The 18,073-nt window shown below is 40.4% G+C and overlaps 1 protein-coding gene across 1 annotated transcript in view; it reads right to left on the bottom strand.

Annotated features, from left to right (window-relative positions):
- Positions 1 to 1,879: 1,879 nt before the first annotated feature.
- LOC121899345 (tumor necrosis factor alpha-induced protein 2-like) overlaps positions 1,880 to 18,073 on the bottom strand; it is a 53,589-nt gene continuing 37,395 nt past the window's right edge. The window contains exons 4-15 of the mRNA XM_042415088.1: positions 12,582 to 12,850; positions 12,221 to 12,490; positions 11,524 to 11,642; positions 11,224 to 11,338; positions 10,515 to 10,625; positions 9,785 to 9,885; positions 9,455 to 9,571; positions 8,360 to 8,495; positions 6,590 to 6,712; positions 6,336 to 6,491; positions 5,491 to 5,612; positions 1,880 to 4,664 (exon numbers count right to left, since the gene is read on the bottom strand). Coding sequence (XP_042271022.1) covers positions 4,373 to 4,664; positions 5,491 to 5,612; positions 6,336 to 6,491; positions 6,590 to 6,712; positions 8,360 to 8,495; positions 9,455 to 9,571; positions 9,785 to 9,885; positions 10,515 to 10,625; positions 11,224 to 11,338; positions 11,524 to 11,642; positions 12,221 to 12,490; positions 12,582 to 12,850 — 1,931 coding nt within the window. The 3' untranslated portion in view covers positions 1,880 to 4,372. The remainder of the gene's footprint in view (positions 4,665 to 5,490; positions 5,613 to 6,335; positions 6,492 to 6,589; positions 6,713 to 8,359; positions 8,496 to 9,454; positions 9,572 to 9,784; positions 9,886 to 10,514; positions 10,626 to 11,223; positions 11,339 to 11,523; positions 11,643 to 12,220; positions 12,491 to 12,581; positions 12,851 to 18,073) is intronic.

The following is an 18,073-nucleotide window of genomic DNA, read 5'->3' as shown; positions in this document are numbered from 1 at the left end:
CTCAAGCTGAAATGATCAATGTTACTGTCAGATCAAAAAAACCCAAATCAATGAAATCCTACCAGTGAGATTGTTTTATGATAGAAATAAATGTCAGTCGGTGATCTGATTGTGTTTATTGTCATTTACAGCTGATCTCTGTACAGATTCATTTCATACATCAACATTTACAGCGACACACGAGGAAAACAGAGCAGGAAAACAGAAAGAAGAGATGAAGAAGAGAGTTTCTGTCTTCTGTGTGATCATTGATACAAATCACCTAATCAATAACTGATGAGTGTTTCTGAGAGAGACGTTCATGAAGGTGACATCTGAGGAAGTTTCATAGATAAAAAACTTTCAACACCGTCGAGGAGCAAAAAAACATTCAGGCTGTTATTAATTAAAATGTGTGTTCATGTCTTTTATTGAACAGTCAGATGTGATGAAGATGATTCTCAAAGTCTTCTGTTGCTCCGTAAATCTGAAAAAAAAAGGTGAAATGAGCTGCGAAAGAAAGAAAACCTACGGAAGCCCAGAGGCGGTCATGCTTGCAATTCTTTTTTTAAATGCTGTTATCTCGAGATCACGAGTTAATGAGTTCATTCTCTCGACTAAACGAGCTTTGTTATCTGGAAATAACGAGATAATCAAGCGTGGATGTATTATAAGATCCATGTAATCAACCTGTTATCACGAGAAAACAAAAGGTCGTTTCCTCTTATTTATTTCCTCTTATTGTTTCTTATGGAGGCAAATGGTTATATCAAGAACTCTTTCTATTTTAAGAAAGAGTTCCTGAAGGAACCTTTGTTCCTTTTATATTTGTTTGCTAACTCTGATTTGGTGCTAAATATAGCTACAGTTAAGTAACAGCACCTTTATTACTGACATCTGTGTCACAGCCAAACGGCAGGTTGATTAACTCCTGGTTATAACTGTTTATGTACTAAACTTAACTTCAAGATGACGGCATTAAAAATAATAATTACAAGCACGTATCAACACTAATAAACACAATCAACCTGCAGAGACCTGAGAGAGTTCAGATAAGTTTCTCATCAGTGTTTAATCAACGTCTCCTTGGTGGTGCATTCAGGGACCCTCCGTCAATCCGAGAGTTAGATGTGAGCGAGACCACAGAGTTTGGTTTTGATCTGATTTTTCTGGTAAAGAAATGGCTGAAAATAGAGTTTTATGTGCTTCTTATGTCTGTGTTTGTGTCTAATAATAAAGCACGATGTTGTTTTATTTATTAACATTAATATCTTTGTATTATGTGTCTCCTGACAATGTACTATAAAGTCTTGTATGATCATGTTTTACTAATATTAACACTAATGTAACACCGATGCTGGAATCACTACTGAAAACAAAACTTATTGTTGGTATTATTGATCATTAGGATTAGAGCTGCAAACATTAGTCGATTATTTGATCACCAGATAATTAATTGGCAACTATTTTTGTAATCGATTGCTGCTTTTCTCTGTTTTATATCACAGTGTCATTATTCAGACAAAACTAGAGAACTGATGTCGTCTCCTAGGACACAGTCACAATGTGATGGACATTTTTTATTTATTATATATTTTATTGAAATATTGACATTTTATAGACAAAACAATTAATCTATTAATCAGAAAAAGAATCACAGATTAATCTATAATGAAAATAATTGTTAGTTGCAGCTCTAATTTAGATATTGATCAATTTTGGAAAGGACAATGTAATTTTCTGATTTCAAATGTCCGAGTGTCCTTGAATGCACCAAGAAGGCGTTCGTCAACATCTGTTACACAAAAAAAAAAAAAGAAAAACTAAACATCTCTGCAAGTTGATTTTTAATAGAAATGAACTGAAATGTATCTAAAAACTATTTGGAAAAATGACTGACAAGTGTTTAAATTTATTTTATTTATGTTATTTATGAGCCACAGATTTAAAGTTTGGGTGTGAAAAGATGCAGAACAAACTGTTAAAATACAAGAGAAGTTCTGTCCCTCAAATGTCAACAGAGTGAGCCCTCTTCTTTTCTTCTTCTACAGTTAAACTGTAGTTTTAACCTGTTCGGACACTTTGAATCAACACTGGTGAGGATTATTCAACCACCAAAAAGAAATAATAAATCTATATTTATCTCCGTATCACCACATATATAATAAACCTCATCACACCAAAAGCTTGAAGTATAATCACTGCTTTAAATACAATCAGCATGATGGAGACTCAGATCATCGTCTAGTACCTTCGATTGATTTTTTTTTTCTTTTATCATGTGCAACAATAAAACTACAAACTCTCCAGGTTTTCTTATGAAGCTTCTCCGAGTCCTGACGTTTCAAACTGAGCTCAGTTCTCAGTTTATTGATCCCGGCAGGACAGAAACTAACGAGGCAGTCCTGATGATCTAATCTGATCTGATCTGATCGGTCTCAGTCCCATAATGCATTTCAGTCCATCTCAGCACACAGGACGGTTTCTGTTTAATCGATCCTGTATAAAGTGCCTTTTAGTTCCACGTCCAGACATCCTGCAGGAATAATGTGGGACAGTTTGCAGCCCGAACGCTGCAGAAAAGATCCTCAAACGAAGAAGAAGAAACACCAAACAAACACTGGAAATCACACCGAGAAAAATTCTGATAATTCGTGATCCTGTTTGGTTCAGTCTGTTGTGAACATGAACGTTAAAAAGTTCTTCTGAAATGTGAGATTTCACAGGTGATTTTACATCCATTCCACCACACCAACGTTTGAAACCAAAATTAAATAATTTCCAACAGCGGTCCGGGCTGTGAGGTGGTTTTTTTAGGTTTAGTGGCCACAGTCGGAACTGCAGGTCACATGACGCCCCGAAAAATCCTTTTCCAACACTACAAAACAAACAGCTGTAAAATGATTTTTAAGCATCGCAAACACTCTGAAATTACTCTTTGTGTTATCAGAATTTGTCAATCAGGTCCAATAAAAATAACACAATGTTTAGCCTAGCTTAGCACAAAGACTGAAAGTACGGGGGGAAACTGTTAGCCTAGCGTCAAAAGACAAGAAAATCCCCCTTCCAACAACTCAGAGTCTGTTTTACATGTTGTATGTTTGTATTTTTCAGGTGTAGAAACAGAAATGTAAAAAAGGAGAATCTGTGGTTATGAAGCAGTTAGCGTTGGTCGTTGTTAGCTAACGATCGCTGAAAGAAATTAAGTTCAATTAATGAAACTGCAGGTTTAACTAAACCTGAAATGAGTCATTACGTTGCTGAGAGTTCAAGACATAGTGATGAATTACGAGGTTTTAATCAGAATAAATTATTTTCAATCCTAATTTTTGATTCCACACAGAAGAAAATTTCCAGTTTCAAAAAGGGAAATTTGTGAATTCAAATAAATGTTTCAGTAAAGAAAAACGTTTTGTTGAAGTCGCCGTGTGTTTTATCCTGTAGATGAATGATCCATCTATCTGATATCTACACACGCTGAACAACAGAAGATCAGATTTTATCACCGTTACTCCTCGTGCACCACAGACTTTCCTCTTTTCTTCTTCTCTGATTAGTTCTATCAGACTCGATCTTTGACATTAAAAGTCGAATGAATCAGAGTGATTAAGATAAAATCTTATATCAGCATCTCTTTCCTTCAACATATCGAACTTTAGACTCCCAGAAGGAAACGAGCAGCAGCCTGACGGGCAGAAAGCAGTCGCAGGTTGTTCAGAACTAGAAAATAACGGACCGTTCATTAAGCCCCGCCCCTCTACATTACTGTTGTTTCGTACTTAATTTGCTTTAATTTGAGCTCTGATGTGTTTTTATTGTGATGTTTGGAGACATCGGCTGTTTGCTGACGTGCTTTTTGTCAGAAATGGGAAAATAATCTTCCAACTGTTTTATATATTTACACAGATAGTTCACTTTTTTTTTTTGCAGGCGTCTCACCTTTTTTGATATCCATTTTTCACGCTGTTTGCTGACTGATTGTGACTTGTCAAAAAGAAGAAGAAGAAGACGACAACAGGGAGGAGGCTGCTTGAACGAAGTGATTGGGCCAATTAGGATTCTTTATGACTGTAAAAATTAATAAAAAGGAAATACTGGAGATTTATGTGAGAAATTATGAAACAGGAAAGTTGACAGGTCTGTCTTAGAAGAGATAAACACACTGTTTGATGCATTTCACCTGCTGTGACTGGTTCGTGTTGCTAAGCTGTGATTGGACAGTTGCTGTTGGGGGGGGAGGGGCTTAGCGAACAGTTAATTGATAAAAAAACCCACCGCAGCAGCCTGCTTTTATCCAAACAAACCAGTTATGACTCCCAGTTAAATCCAGTTTCAGTTCCAGTCAGGAGCGTCTTGAGAAGATAAAGATCTGAGCGGCGAGACCTTCGGCGGTTCAGAGAACATCGTCAGAGTTTTCCTGGACCGGCGCCCGGGTTTTGCGTCGCCGCGGCCGCAGCGAAGTGAAGCAGGACGAGGCGGTGAGGGCGATGCGGCTCAGGCCCACGTTCAGGCAGTGGACCTCAGAGGTGACCGGCACCTCGGCGAAGAGGGCGCGGTCCCGGGACAGCCGAGCCGAGCCGCCGCCGTCGCTGCTCTCGATGTCTTTGACGATGTTGATGATCTCCTGGCGCTCCGCCTGCCGAGTCATGCCCCGGATGTTCAAAATGGCCGACACGTGCTTCTTCCTGAACACAGAAAAGGAGAGAGAGACGAAGGAACGAACAGGAGGTGTCACTCGACATGTTTTCACAGAACCTGAACAGAAGAAATGCGGAATAACGCCGCGTTCACATCAAATAAACACTAAAGTCATAATTACAAAGCTCCAATAAAGACGTTCAATCTCGGAACTCGTTCACTATCAACTCATGATGATTTAGACAGAAGGAGGACTGTGGATTTTGTCCCCCATCACTTCCATTGTAAGGTCATTATGAAGGGATCTTCTAATGGTCGGTATGAACAGGAGGAATGATTACAGCAAGAAAAACACGCTTGAAAAAAAACTGTGAACTCGTCCTTTAAAGCAGCTCCTTCATTATCTGGCGATCTTTCTTGTGGACGTCTCACAGGACACAGTGTGGAGGAAAAATAAAACCCATACAGCTATTAGGAGAACAATAACAAGAGTACCAGGCTTATTATAGAACACACACACACATTGTCCTAGGTCACTTTTGGGGACATTACATAGACTTACATTCATTTCCTGGAGACTAACCTTAACTACTGACCCACAAATCATGGGGACACGACTTTTGTCCCCAGTTGGACAATCTGTCACCAATTAACTGGTCTTAAGTCTGAAGTTTGTCCCTGAAAGTAGCTTATGACACACACACACACACACACACACACACACACACACACACACACATATGCAGATAGCTTCTGAGAGTCAAAGAGTACCAGCCAACAAGGCCGTGAGAGAAACCAGAGCTCCCAGTCAGGCAAAAGAAGAAGAAGAAGTGGATGTGTTTGATGTGTTTGATGTGTTTGATGTGTTCGTACCTGACGTCTGGAAACTCTCTGACCAGAACTCCGACCTCCATCTGGATGGAGGGAACGTCCTCCAGCTGGATGATCTCTGAGATGTGAGACAGAGCGCTGTCCAACCAGCTGGACGGAGACTCCTGACACACAAACACATAAAGATCCGCCATCGTCAACGATACTCAACACAGATTCTACCAGCGTCTCCAAGGTTTAATCAGGTTTCAGCATTATCATTTACTACACTGTAAATGTAACTAGTGAGTGAAAGGGAGGCCTTAAATCCTTTAAACAAATACAAATAGTTCTTCTAACACCACCAACAGTTATCTGGACTAAATACTGCATGTAGTATAAACCTCTTGTCTTCATTGGGTGGATTTAGATCTGTTAATTTATTGATCTGCTCAGGTAGTCCGTTTTTCATTTCACACAAAAGTACTTTTGAGCTCATAAATATGAGTTCTGAAATGGTGAAATACAAACTTGACATTTTAGGTTGAATTAACCTGAAATTATTATTATTAATATATATATTAAATATAATAGCTGATTCCACTAAATTCTTGCAAGATGTTTTACAATGAACCACTGCAAACACAGATATGAGTTAAAAGCTTTTACCGGGTCAATCAGTGATCCCGAGGACATTAAGGCTGCAACTAACGATTATTGTCAGAATAAATAAATGTGTCAATTAAGCAACATTAGTGAAAACAACTTGTGCTTAAAAAATAACTTCAACAATATAAAGATTGTTGTTGAACTAATTGAATCCAATCACTTTGATCAAAGCCACAGATCACTGTGTGAGCGTTTTAGTTAATGACACTCAGTCGTGACCTTTGACCTTTCACACTGACCAGGTCCTTGAAGAGGACTTTGATCTGTTTGCCTTCTTCTCTGAGCCGACCGGCCATCCTCTTCCTCATCTTCAGAGAGGTGCAGATGATTCTTCCTCGCATGACGGAGCGAAGATACTCCATCACCACCCGGCGGTGAACCTCCGCCGCCAGGAGCTGAAGAAGAGAGAGACGTTCAGTTGTCCGCATACTTTTGTCCATGTAAATCTACTGTGTGTGTGTGTGTGTGTGTGTGTGTGTGTGTGTGTGTGTACCTGGTACGGCGGACTGTCCATCCTGTGATATTTCTTGAAGTGTTCTTTGATCAGAGCTTCGATCTGCTCGTACGGCTCCGTGTTGCTCAGCCACTTCCTCTTCACCAGCCGCTCGAAGAAAGGCTGACAGACACGACCAGAGAGTTTCTGTCAGTTTATTCTCATTCTGTTCTGACTTTACTACTGTAGATATTTAACAACAAGACATTCAAACTTAACTACTGTAGATATTTCACAACTGAGAGCAGAACAGAGACCATGACGAAAGTGTTACTGTGATGAAATGAAGTGATGTGATTGCACAAGAGAACAAAGTGAAAATATAAACCAGCTGTTTTGTTTTTAGGACACAAACTGACCAAAAATCACATGAAGGCTTCCAGCCGACTACGTCAGAGACTAAACCAACCAAATATAAACTAAAACAAACTATAAATTATATCAAACTAAATTATAAAGTATAAACTGAATTAATCAAACTAAACAGAAACATATACAATTAACTAAACTATAAACTATATACTAAACAAAATAATTAATTAAAATAAATTAAACCAAAACTAAACTAAACTAAAAAAATGTAAATCAGCTAAATGATCAGTGAGCTAAACCAGTGGTCCCCAACCCCCGGGCCGTGGACCGGTACCAGTCCATAGGTCATTTGCTACCAGGCCGTACAGAAAGAATATATAACTTACATTATTTCCTTCTAAGTCTGAATGATGTTTTATTTTGAAAAATGACCAGATTCTCTCCATTACATCTGTCTATGATTTACTCTTGACATTTGTCATGTTAAACGTTACCATAGCGACCAGAGAGTGTTAGGGGCAGAGAGGATGTTACTCATGTCATGTTGTTGGTGCAATGTTATGAGGACGCTGTTAATAAAGTTGCATACGAGTACACAGTGGATTCAGCTTTATTATTAGGGCCTGAGCCCAAAGGGCGAAGACCCTATTGTATTTCGTGTGTTTGTTTCTTTCTTATTGTTCTTTCTTTATTATTACGCCACTTCAACCCTTAATTTGACCCCCTAAACAAATCTGGTGAAAAATTTGATAAAATGTAAAAATTATCCCCCAAAGTGTCAAAATGTTCTCTATAGAGCCACATATGTGTCTAATATGGCCGCCACGGCCCGTAGGAATGTCGTAGAGAGATCAAACCAAAACTCAATTATTCATCTCATCAAGACCTACAAATCATATGCTGACACCCCTGACCTAAATCCAACAGGAAGTCCGCAATGTACCCATCAAAGTACGACTTTGCGCTAATTTTGGACCCCCAAGCCAATGGTATCGGCTTCAAACAGTTTTTATGCCAGTTGTATCATTTTAGTTTGTTGTATTTATCCACCGCACTTCAAAGGCCGGTCCGTGAAAATGTTGTCTGACATTAAACCGGTCCGTGGCGCAAAAAAAGGTTGGGGACCTCTGATCTAAACTAACCCGACTGATGTTTAGTGTTTATCGTGTCTCCAGCTGTGTCTCTGTGTGTCGTTGGGTTTATGACTCTGAGTGTTTCAGCAAACATTAACAGAATAAATAAAAGTTAAAAATTAAATTGAATTCACAAAGCTTTATTGATACAGAGACAACAGAGGCGAGGAGAAGGTAAACTGACCGCAGGACAAACACTCTGACGTGTTCAAAGCTCACAGGTCAAAGTCATAAAGATATTGATGATATTGACTTATTGTCAGTATGTTTCAGTGTATGTGTGTGTGTGTGTGTGTGTGTGTGTGTGTGTGTGAGTGTGTGTTACCCTGATGTGCAGGTACAGGCGTTCAGACAGCACTCTGACTCCCTGCTGGACGATGTGATCCAGAGCTTTGCTGGCTCGACGCAGAGAGTCCTCGCTGACCGACGGGTCACACTGAGCACAGCGCTGCACAAAACCTCTAAACACACACACACACACATACACACACACACACATACACGTATACATTACCACATGGGGACCATGATCATACACCTACCAAGTGGAGACCACCAGTTGTGAACATTTTATAACAAACAAAAATCAAAAAATGTGAAGTGACACTAAAGTTGGACAGCAGACATTTTGACTTGTCAATCACAGGTGTAACTAATAATCATTAATAAACACGATTTACATAAATATCACTGATGTTACAAGTCAAAATGTCTGCTGTGAAAAAGGTTTGTGAATTTCGGAAAAGATAAACAAACAACACTGCTGCGATGTTAGCGAGCCTGTCAAGATTCATATTTGTAAAATTTACTCAGAAAGGAAAACAATTTAAAGTCAGTATTTATCAAGCCTGCTGTAAATTACCTTCAGGGGTGCAAAATTATTTCAGTTTAGCTGAATATTTACAACTACAGATGTAAGTAAGCTGCAGTTAATCTGATTTGCATTAAATTCTGCTAAATATGATCTGCTGCAGGGCTGTTTGAGATATGTTTTGCGCGTGTTTGGAAAGCAATGGAGTACAAAAGAAAAAGTGTTTCCTGCTGATGAATCGTGAATACAGGTTGAAGAGAAGAAGCTTTTGTCGTCCTATTGCTCAACGTCAAGGAACACATCATAGGAGTTATCAAACTAGGCAGAAAAATACAAAAAATTCTGACATGCTAGACTTTTCGTTGGGGTGTTGTGGGACGTCCCAGACGCCATATTGCTGTTTCTTTTATTATGTCACACTACAAGGGGTAAAGACGCCTGTTCCCACAGTTCATATTCAGACCCGACGCTGGAAATTTGTCAGCAACGACAAAATCGTGTCAAAATCTGTCTGAATTTGTCTGATCCGGGCATAAATAGATGAAACAACACATGACTGACTGACAGACAGCAGTAATCAGTGTGAGCGGTTTCTCTGCCTGTTCGTACCTGAACGGAGGGCAGCAGTTGACCAGGGCGATGGTTTTGGACACGTATCCGTCCTCGTTGTCTCCAAACATGCCGCTCTGCATCCCTTCATGAAACATCTCCACTTTACGCTGGAAACTAAAGCAAACATGAGAGTTGTCATCATCAAATCATAATGAATACATTAACGCTTTTAATGCAATATGTTTGACCTTCTACAGTCAACATCTCTGTCTATAATTGTGTCCTGAAAATATTATTATCCAGTACGAATATTTCAACCTGTGTGAGTCTCGCAGAGAAAAATCTTTGACTGAACTTAACAAACACAGTATAAAAACGTGTTTGTACCTGTACAGGAAGTCTGCCAGGCCGTTGAGGCTGCACTGAGCCACTTTAGAGCCCAAACTCCTGTTGATGGAGGCCGAACGCTCCAGATCAACCTGCAGCCTCTGATTTAACAACAACACAAACACGGTCAGTCACAAAAATAACTGCTGCAAGAAAAGAAGAAGAAATGAGCAAATGGAAACTTTTATGATCATGTTTAAATCAACATTTTATTTAATTTTTGTCCAAAGGAGGCTTTTCTAAATAAATGTGTTTTAATGTTGAAACTTCTCCCTGCTGGTGCGTTCAAAGACTCTGTGACATCTGTACATTTCATTAAACTTTTACCATGAACTGTCCCAAAGAGAGGAGAGCTTAGTTTCCTTGTTTTACTTTGTTTGGCCACTTGAGGACAGCACCTGGTTTCCGTGTAATGAATGAGAGAGCGTGTGTGTGTGTGTGTGTGTGTGTGTGTGTGTGTGTGTGGGAGTGGGTGTGTGTGTGTGTGTGAGAGAGAGAGAGAGAGGAAGTGCTTGATGTTGACTTTGGCTGCAGTTGAAGGACAGACTCAGAAAACAATCTGCATAGAAAACAATCAGTGTACAAAACGCAGCGGAATCCACCTTTACGTAACATTTCACTGATTCAATAACCTTTATTTAAACTGAGGGGAAACACCGATCAGAGCCGCCGGAGGACCCATCCGGACTGTGTGCCGACTGTGTGCGGTAACCGTGGTAACAGCGTGTACCTGTATGACAGTCTTGGCCAGAGTGATCTGGTACTCCTCGATGTGCAGCGTCTCCATCCATCTCTTCTCCTCCTCGTCCAGGACCTGGCTCAGCTCTGTGGTCACTTTAGCCTGCGGAGGGAGGAGGAACCGGGGGTCAAAACAAACGCACCCTCAGATTTAACCTGCAGCCTCCTTTTAATAACGCAGCCTTCTCATTTCACTGCGTTGGTGCAGCAAAGAGGCAAAAAGTCAAACAAGTCCTCGCCCTACTTTCTCTGTCCACCGGCCAATCAAATACAAACAGAGGCACATAGCAGTTAGCATTTAGCTTTGTGCTAATTCTCCAAAACTTCACAAAATGAACAGTAACATGGATTTAGACCTGATAGAACTGCTCCACTGGCTTTGAACCTGCGACAGAGAATAAAGAATATACAGTGGGAGGATTTGATTGACCATAAAGCATAACTTACTATCAAAAAAATTAGAAAGATATGGCCTTAAAGGGGTTGCACACTTCTGGTTAAGTAGTTACCTGAAAATAGGTATCAATATGTTCAGATATTTACTTCAGTTCAGTTTATTTTATCCTTTGGCTCCTAAAACTGTTAATTTTGGAGGTTATGTTACAGCTCGTGATGCTACAGTCACTTCCTGTTTACATAGTTGCTCGCTTCTTATTGGACAGAGATGTTTCCTAGCGACCGATTCACACATTACTACTCACTCTGACGGAGTTGAGACAGTCCAGCTCCAGTCTGTCCACAGTCTCTGAAGGCAGCAGAGGACTGAGCTGAGAGCGGCTGAACGGACTCGTAATACACACCGTCCCCAGAACGTCTCTGAAACAACACACACACACACACACAGAACATGATGTATGAACCAATACCAGACTTTCCCTCTTTAACTTTATGTGGCGTTTTTATTCGTCAAAGTACAATTATCTTTAATTTAATTAGTAATGAAAGCAGCAGTACTTACTTAAGTACAGTTTTTCAATGTGTGTGTTTGTGTGTGTGTGTACCTGTTGTATATGTTGTGCAGCCAGTCCAGCAGAGAGTAGATGTCAGTTATCTCCAGCTGGTTGTCGGTGATGGCCTCCAGTCGCCTAGCAACCGCCTGGTGATAGCTTTGCACATAAACCTAGAAGGTCAAAAGGTCGAAGGTAAAGAGCATTGTTATGAAAGTCTTGTCTTCATTGTTTGTGTTAGATGAAGTCAGAGGATCACCGAAGTTAGTAGGACTCATTCTCCGAGGATCAGCAGTGTTTTGTAACAAATTCCTCAGTGATCTAATGATTATCTGTTCAGATATTTCAGTCTGGATCAGAGGCTGTGAGTGGTCACGTCTGGCGATTCTCAATATTTTTCTTCTTGTCAACAAATCTCATGTTTGGATCCAAACCAACAATGAACTAATCTACTAACAAGTATTGTGTGTGTATCAAAGCTGATATATCTTATTCCTCCGTTGTTGTGCAGCTGTGTGACTCATTGATTAGTTTACTAATAGTGGGATTATCATGATAATACTGTTTACTGTGATATTTTTACCTACGATAATCAATAATAATCCCTACATGACTTTATCAGAAACAATGAAATCAGAAACAATGAAATAAAGTGACTGAGATGTTATAAATCATGAAACGTAACCAAATAGTTTTATACAAGAAACAAAAGGCTGTATGTTTGTGTCTTCCTGTCCAGGTGTCGTCTCACCTGGAAGGGCTGGTACTCTTCGGGGTAAATGGACACCACGTTCCTATTGGCGGCCCCCAGGTCCTCCACCACCCGGGCTCGGAGGCGGTCCAGATACCCTGCCAGCTCTCCGGCGGTGAACTCTGCTTTCTGAGGCAGAGATCCGTCTGCGGCCTCCTCCACCGCCTCCTTCCACCGCTGCTTCAGCCGGCGAGGCCTCGAGCCGCCGGGCGCCACCGCCGCCTCATTGAGGGCGCAATCTTTATCCGCTTGCTCCTCCTGCTGCAGCACCTGCACACACACACACACACACATACAGGTGATGTCAGCACTGATCAACACCTGTCACTGTTAGCGTTGCCATGGCAGCAGCAGTCCTCACCTGAACCACCAGGCCCAGGTTTGGCCCGGCCGTGGGCGACCACAGCGACTCCCTCACCACGGCCCACAGCTCCTTCTGCAGCTCCTCGTACAGCAGCTCCACGTCCTTCGCCTTCCGGCGGCCGCCGTCCTTCACGCTTGAGCTGCTGGCGTCCTCCGGCTGCGTCACAGCGTCCCGGTCGGCCTCGTTACACTCCTGCTCCAGCTCCAGGATGTGAGAGTCGGCCAGGAGGAGGTCCCGCTTCTTCACCAGCTGCAGGATCTCCAGGACTGAAGGAGACAAGGACACAGATGACTTTACAGATCTGGTACTATGGACTGTTCTGAGTCTGTTTTGTCCTCCAGCAGACTGTTTCTGAAGCTATTTACATAAATCTGCATTATTAATGAGCACCTACTGTGATTGGCTGGAGGTGTGGCCCCCTACCTTCACCCCCAGCCAATCATAATACGAGTTAATGAAAGCCGCAGCATGTTTACCTGCAGTAATGTCTGCAGCTGCAGATGTAAGACAGTATGTAGCGTCTATGAAGCAGAGTCTGATCCTGCTGCTGCTCCTAAACAAGGTGGCTAGCTTAGCTTTAGCACAGATATATTATATTCCTTTAGCTGAAGAACAGAAAGAAACCATGTGTTAAAACTTCATCTAAAGACTGAAGATGAAACAGTAGAAAATCCTGCGGCCTCGTTAAGTCTCGTTAAGCAGACAGTCAGCTGTAAAAGGTGCCAAACACACACAACCACGGAGGGAAGATTGTCTCTAAATATGACTTTCAGCCGTTTCTGACGTAAATTTCCGTCCTCTGGAAGACTGTAAAGGCTTTTCCCTCCATCCCAAAGATCTTTTTTTTCCCATTCAAGCCCTTTTAAGACTTTTTCACGCTGTTTCTCTCTCATTTCTTGTGCATTTCTATGTAACTTCATGCACCTACAGCTTTGTTCTTTGGCTTCTCTTTCTACTGTTGCTGGATTGAACCTCATTTATGTCACTTTGAATAAAAATATCTGCCAAATGCATAAATGTAAATGTAAATATGCCTGCACACTGTGCTCTTATTCTATTTACTTATAGAATGAAAAGTCTCTATGTGATGCTGGATAACGTTTCTATTTTTGTAAAATATAACGTGTAAGGCTTCTCCTGCAGTCTTCTATACTAACATGGCCTCATACAGAGAATCCCTCCTGTCACTGTGACGTCTTCACTACACTACCGGTGTCGAGACGCTTCGCAGCTTTAAATTATTCTTTTCAACTGCAGTGCAGTTTCTTAAAAGGTCAGAAACTCAGCAGGAAAAACCTCTTTATTCAGACTGATTTGCATTAACGACTATTCAACTGGTCCCAAAGGCGAAGAACAGCACCCACAACACACACACACACACACACACACACACATTGATCAGGAGGAAATTCATCGTGTTTCTCCTCTAAGACGGCGCTCTGGAGGAGGGTTCGTTTGATTTGGACTTCAAAGCAGCCCTCAGGGAGACGGACGCCGGAGGTTCTCACAGAATCACTGATCAGCCTTCAGAACTTTATATTTAAATTCTCAACATTTAACTTGATTGAATGAATCAAACTTGATCTGTTGATATCAAACTGATAAATAGATCGATAGGTGCATTTGACAACAATAAAAGTACACACAACACTGCAGTAAATTGCTGACGTACATTATGTGATATATATTATATGATTATGGAGGATAAAGACACAATAAAGCTAAAAGCTTATTTCCACTGAGCTCCTCTGAGGGGTGAGATGGCAGATATTCAAGTTATGCAAGACCGGATAAAATATAATAAATAAATAATCTCTCAGTGTGGCTCTTTCTCAGCTCAGACAACAAAGCCAAGTTTAAATGTTTTTGGGAATTAAAAGCTCTGACAAGTTGAACTCTTTTGGAGTCCAAAATCCTGAGAACAGGAAGACGCATAAAGACCAATTTGTAGCTGGAACATAGACGCTGTTGCTGACATCAGCTGCATCATTTCCAGTCAGTGAAATCTTCTGGGTCCAAGCTCTTCCAGAAATTACAAAATACTTTTCAGAAGGAGTATCTCACGACGTCATGTGATTATTTAAAAAAAATAAGTGAAATAAACAGAATAAAATATAAACATTTGAATGCAACGACGTGCTCAGATGATCACACCAACACATACAATACCAACAATACATTAATATGTATTGACGTGTGGAGACATCTGTGACATCAGACCTGCTGAGGTCAGACTGTCCTAACGAATATTTTCATTAGTGATTAATCTGAAGTTTCATTTCTCAATCAACGGATTCATTATTTGGACTTTAAAATGTCAGAAAATTATGAAAAAAAAAGGGCCAAAGATGTTCAGTTTTCAGTGACGTTAAGCAGAGAAAAGCAGAAAATCCTCAGCGGAGAAACTGAAACCAGAGAATGTTTTGTTTGGAAAATTACAAATGATTTTATGTTGATTGACTGAACTATTAATCAGCTGATGATTTCAGCTCTAAACTGTTAATTAAAAAAAAAACAATCTCAGATGTGTTTGTTCAGTGTGTTTGGCTGCTCTCCACCATAAACAATAGCCGTGATGAAGAAGAAGACTGATGAAGCTGACTTTTTTAAAAAACAGTTTTGTTTTTTTTATTTCCTGCCAAACTGCAGCAGCAGGGTGTTGGTGGGAAACCTCCTGAATGTCTGTCAGCTGTCCTCGAAGGACAAACAGAAGACCACGGGACAGATCTGAGGTCAGTGTTTACTGTCAGTCATTCAGGGAGGAACCCGTCTGACTGTCACAGCTGTGATGTCAGCAGCTGATGTCACAGCTCTGCCACACCAAACTAAAACAGGGAGGAAAGATTTTTCTACATTTCTCTTAAGATGTTTTGCACTTTGAGGAAAAACTGCAGTTATTGTCATAGTTTTGTTTATACTTGTTAAATAAGACTTTAAAGCCTCTGGAAATGTGGCTTGAAATCATAAAAATGCATATATGATATCAAAGTTGAGTGTCTCATTAAGCATCCATGAAAATCTGAATGAAAATAAACATTTATAACTATTAGAAAACTGAGCTCAAAAACAGCTCATTTGGCTGCTCAAACCATTTCTCAGGACTGTGTGGGCGTGTCCAGATCACGTTTGATTGACAGCTCACTTTCAGCTCAAGTACCGTTTTATTTTCTATTCATTCACTAAAACGTTTTGCTGATATAAAATAAAATACCAAATCTATCAAATGGACCCTACTTGGTTAGAAAGCTTGACTAATCTACTAACTAGCAAAACAGGTTGAACCACCCAAATCTGTGTTTTTATTTAACTATACCTCCCGGAGTATGATGCTAATCGTTTTAGCATCTTCCATTCACTTACATGAAACGGTTAGCATTAGCTTAAACGTTTTGTTATTAACTACCAAATCTATCAAATGGACCCTACTTGGTTGAAAGCTTGAATAATCCACTAACTAACAAACTAGGTTAAACCACCTGAAACTGTGTTTTTATTGAACTATACCTCCCTCTAAACGCTAATCGTTTTAGCATCTTCCATTCACTTACATGAAACGGTTAGCATTAGCTTTTCTATTCAAAACTTTTGAGCTTATAATCAATTACCCCAGTGGTCTACTAGTTATCTTGACTAATCGGCCAACTAGCAGACTAGAGTAGACCACACATATCTGTTTTTATTGAACTATACCTCCCAGACTACAAAGCCAAGTGTTTTAGCATCTTTCATTCACTTACATGAAACGGTTAGCATTAGCATTGCTATGTTACACTTTTGAGCTACTTATCCACTCAGTGATTAATACAGATTTGGATGATGTACCCAAGTCTGCTAGTTAGCTTAACACAGTAACTTTCAAACCACATCAGGCTAATGTGAATTCTCATTCTAGCTAAAAGCAAAGAAAAGTGCACTGCATTGTTTTCTCATGCGGGAGATGAGAGTAAGTGTTGTGAAGTCAGCTCAGCCAGATAGCCACGTCAATCATCTTTCTCTTAAATATGATTGGGCAGGTATTTATTACGTAATAAATTCCCTAGTTTAGCCCCGCCTAACTGTAACCCAGTAACAAGGGAAGGGAGAGAAACTTTCTAAAGAATTACATAAACTATGTCAAAGGCTGTTCTCATACTTTTAGGTGTTTACTATATGCACATTATGGATTTGCCTTTCCAAGGGCTTTAAGGTTTTTCAAGATTGTCCTCAAAAACGGCAGCTTTTATAGAGAGGTCGGGTGGATCAATTAAGTATCACAGCACTATGTAAATGCAGTCATTTGTTTCCTAGCAACAGTCAGCATCTTTCTCTAATCTTAACCGAGTAGTTTTTGTGCCTAAATTTAACCAGAGACGTCCTTGTTTTGTTGTTCAGTTTAAAGATTGTGTTGAATTTTGTTCTTTTCTTTTTGCTCATCAATAAAAACATGAAAACTCTTCCTGCTGCTGAAGACTTAAAACAGCAGAAATAAAAACTACTTTCAGGAATCCTTCAGAGCCTCAAGAGTCTGTTTCAGTGAGCATGCTCAGTAGACGCACACAGACCCCGAGACTTCTGCTGGCTGACTTCCTGTTGGCTCCTTGTTCACACGAACGGGGATAAAACAGTTTAATCATGCGACTCTTTCAGACTTTCCAAATGTTATCGGACCGAATGAATCAAACTCTGATAATCAAAGAGTCATTTTGCTCGGAAACACTCATTTATCATTTTACAGCTGCTCCTTTTCCAATGATTGTGTGTGTATGTGTGTGTGTGGGGGGGGGGGGGGGGGGGTGCTTTCTGGGCCGGTGTGCGTCACATGACGGACAGGAAGTTGTTGTTGTTGTAATTACATGGTTTTGTTTACATTCTGGCAGATTGTCAGCATGGAAAGTCCTGCTGAATGAACTGCTCTACCTTTCTGTTTGCATTGTGACCACTGATGTTCAGACAACCATCACTGAAACACTGAAGAAGACTCAAAACATGAGGAGCCTCTTCATCTTTATGCACTCTGACTATATTATACAATATTTACAGTCTGAAAACTACAAGTCACTCTGAATCTAACAAGCTATGTCTCATGTCTGTGTTCAGGTTTGACTGAGTAAAGACTCAGAGAGGAAGAAGAAGAAGAAGAAGAAGAAGAAGAAATTAGATTATTGACGAGAATTTTCCAAACACGAAGGAAAAATATTTCCTTAAGATCCTTAAAGACTCAAGAACAGAAGTCACAGAATAAACAAACAGTGACGCAGGATAATCATAGAGGAAAGTTATTCATCGGTTATTCATCACATCATTATACTGCAGCAGCCAGATAACACACACACACACACACACACACACACACCCTGGGACAGGAAGTGATGCCATCTCCTGCATGAGGAGCGAAGAAGAGAAGCAGCTGAATCTAAATGTCCAGACGTCACTGCACACGCAGACTTTGTGTTCCTGAGACGTCTGCGAGCGTCACATCAAGTCCGCTTCACTCAGAAATATACCCATAA

The sequence above is a fragment of the Thunnus maccoyii genome, chromosome 6 (assembly GCF_910596095.1).
Source record: "Thunnus maccoyii chromosome 6, fThuMac1.1, whole genome shotgun sequence".
In the NCBI taxonomy this organism is placed as follows: Eukaryota; Metazoa; Chordata; class Actinopteri; order Scombriformes; family Scombridae; genus Thunnus; species Thunnus maccoyii.
This window is presented reverse-complemented; position numbering and strand designations above follow the sequence as displayed.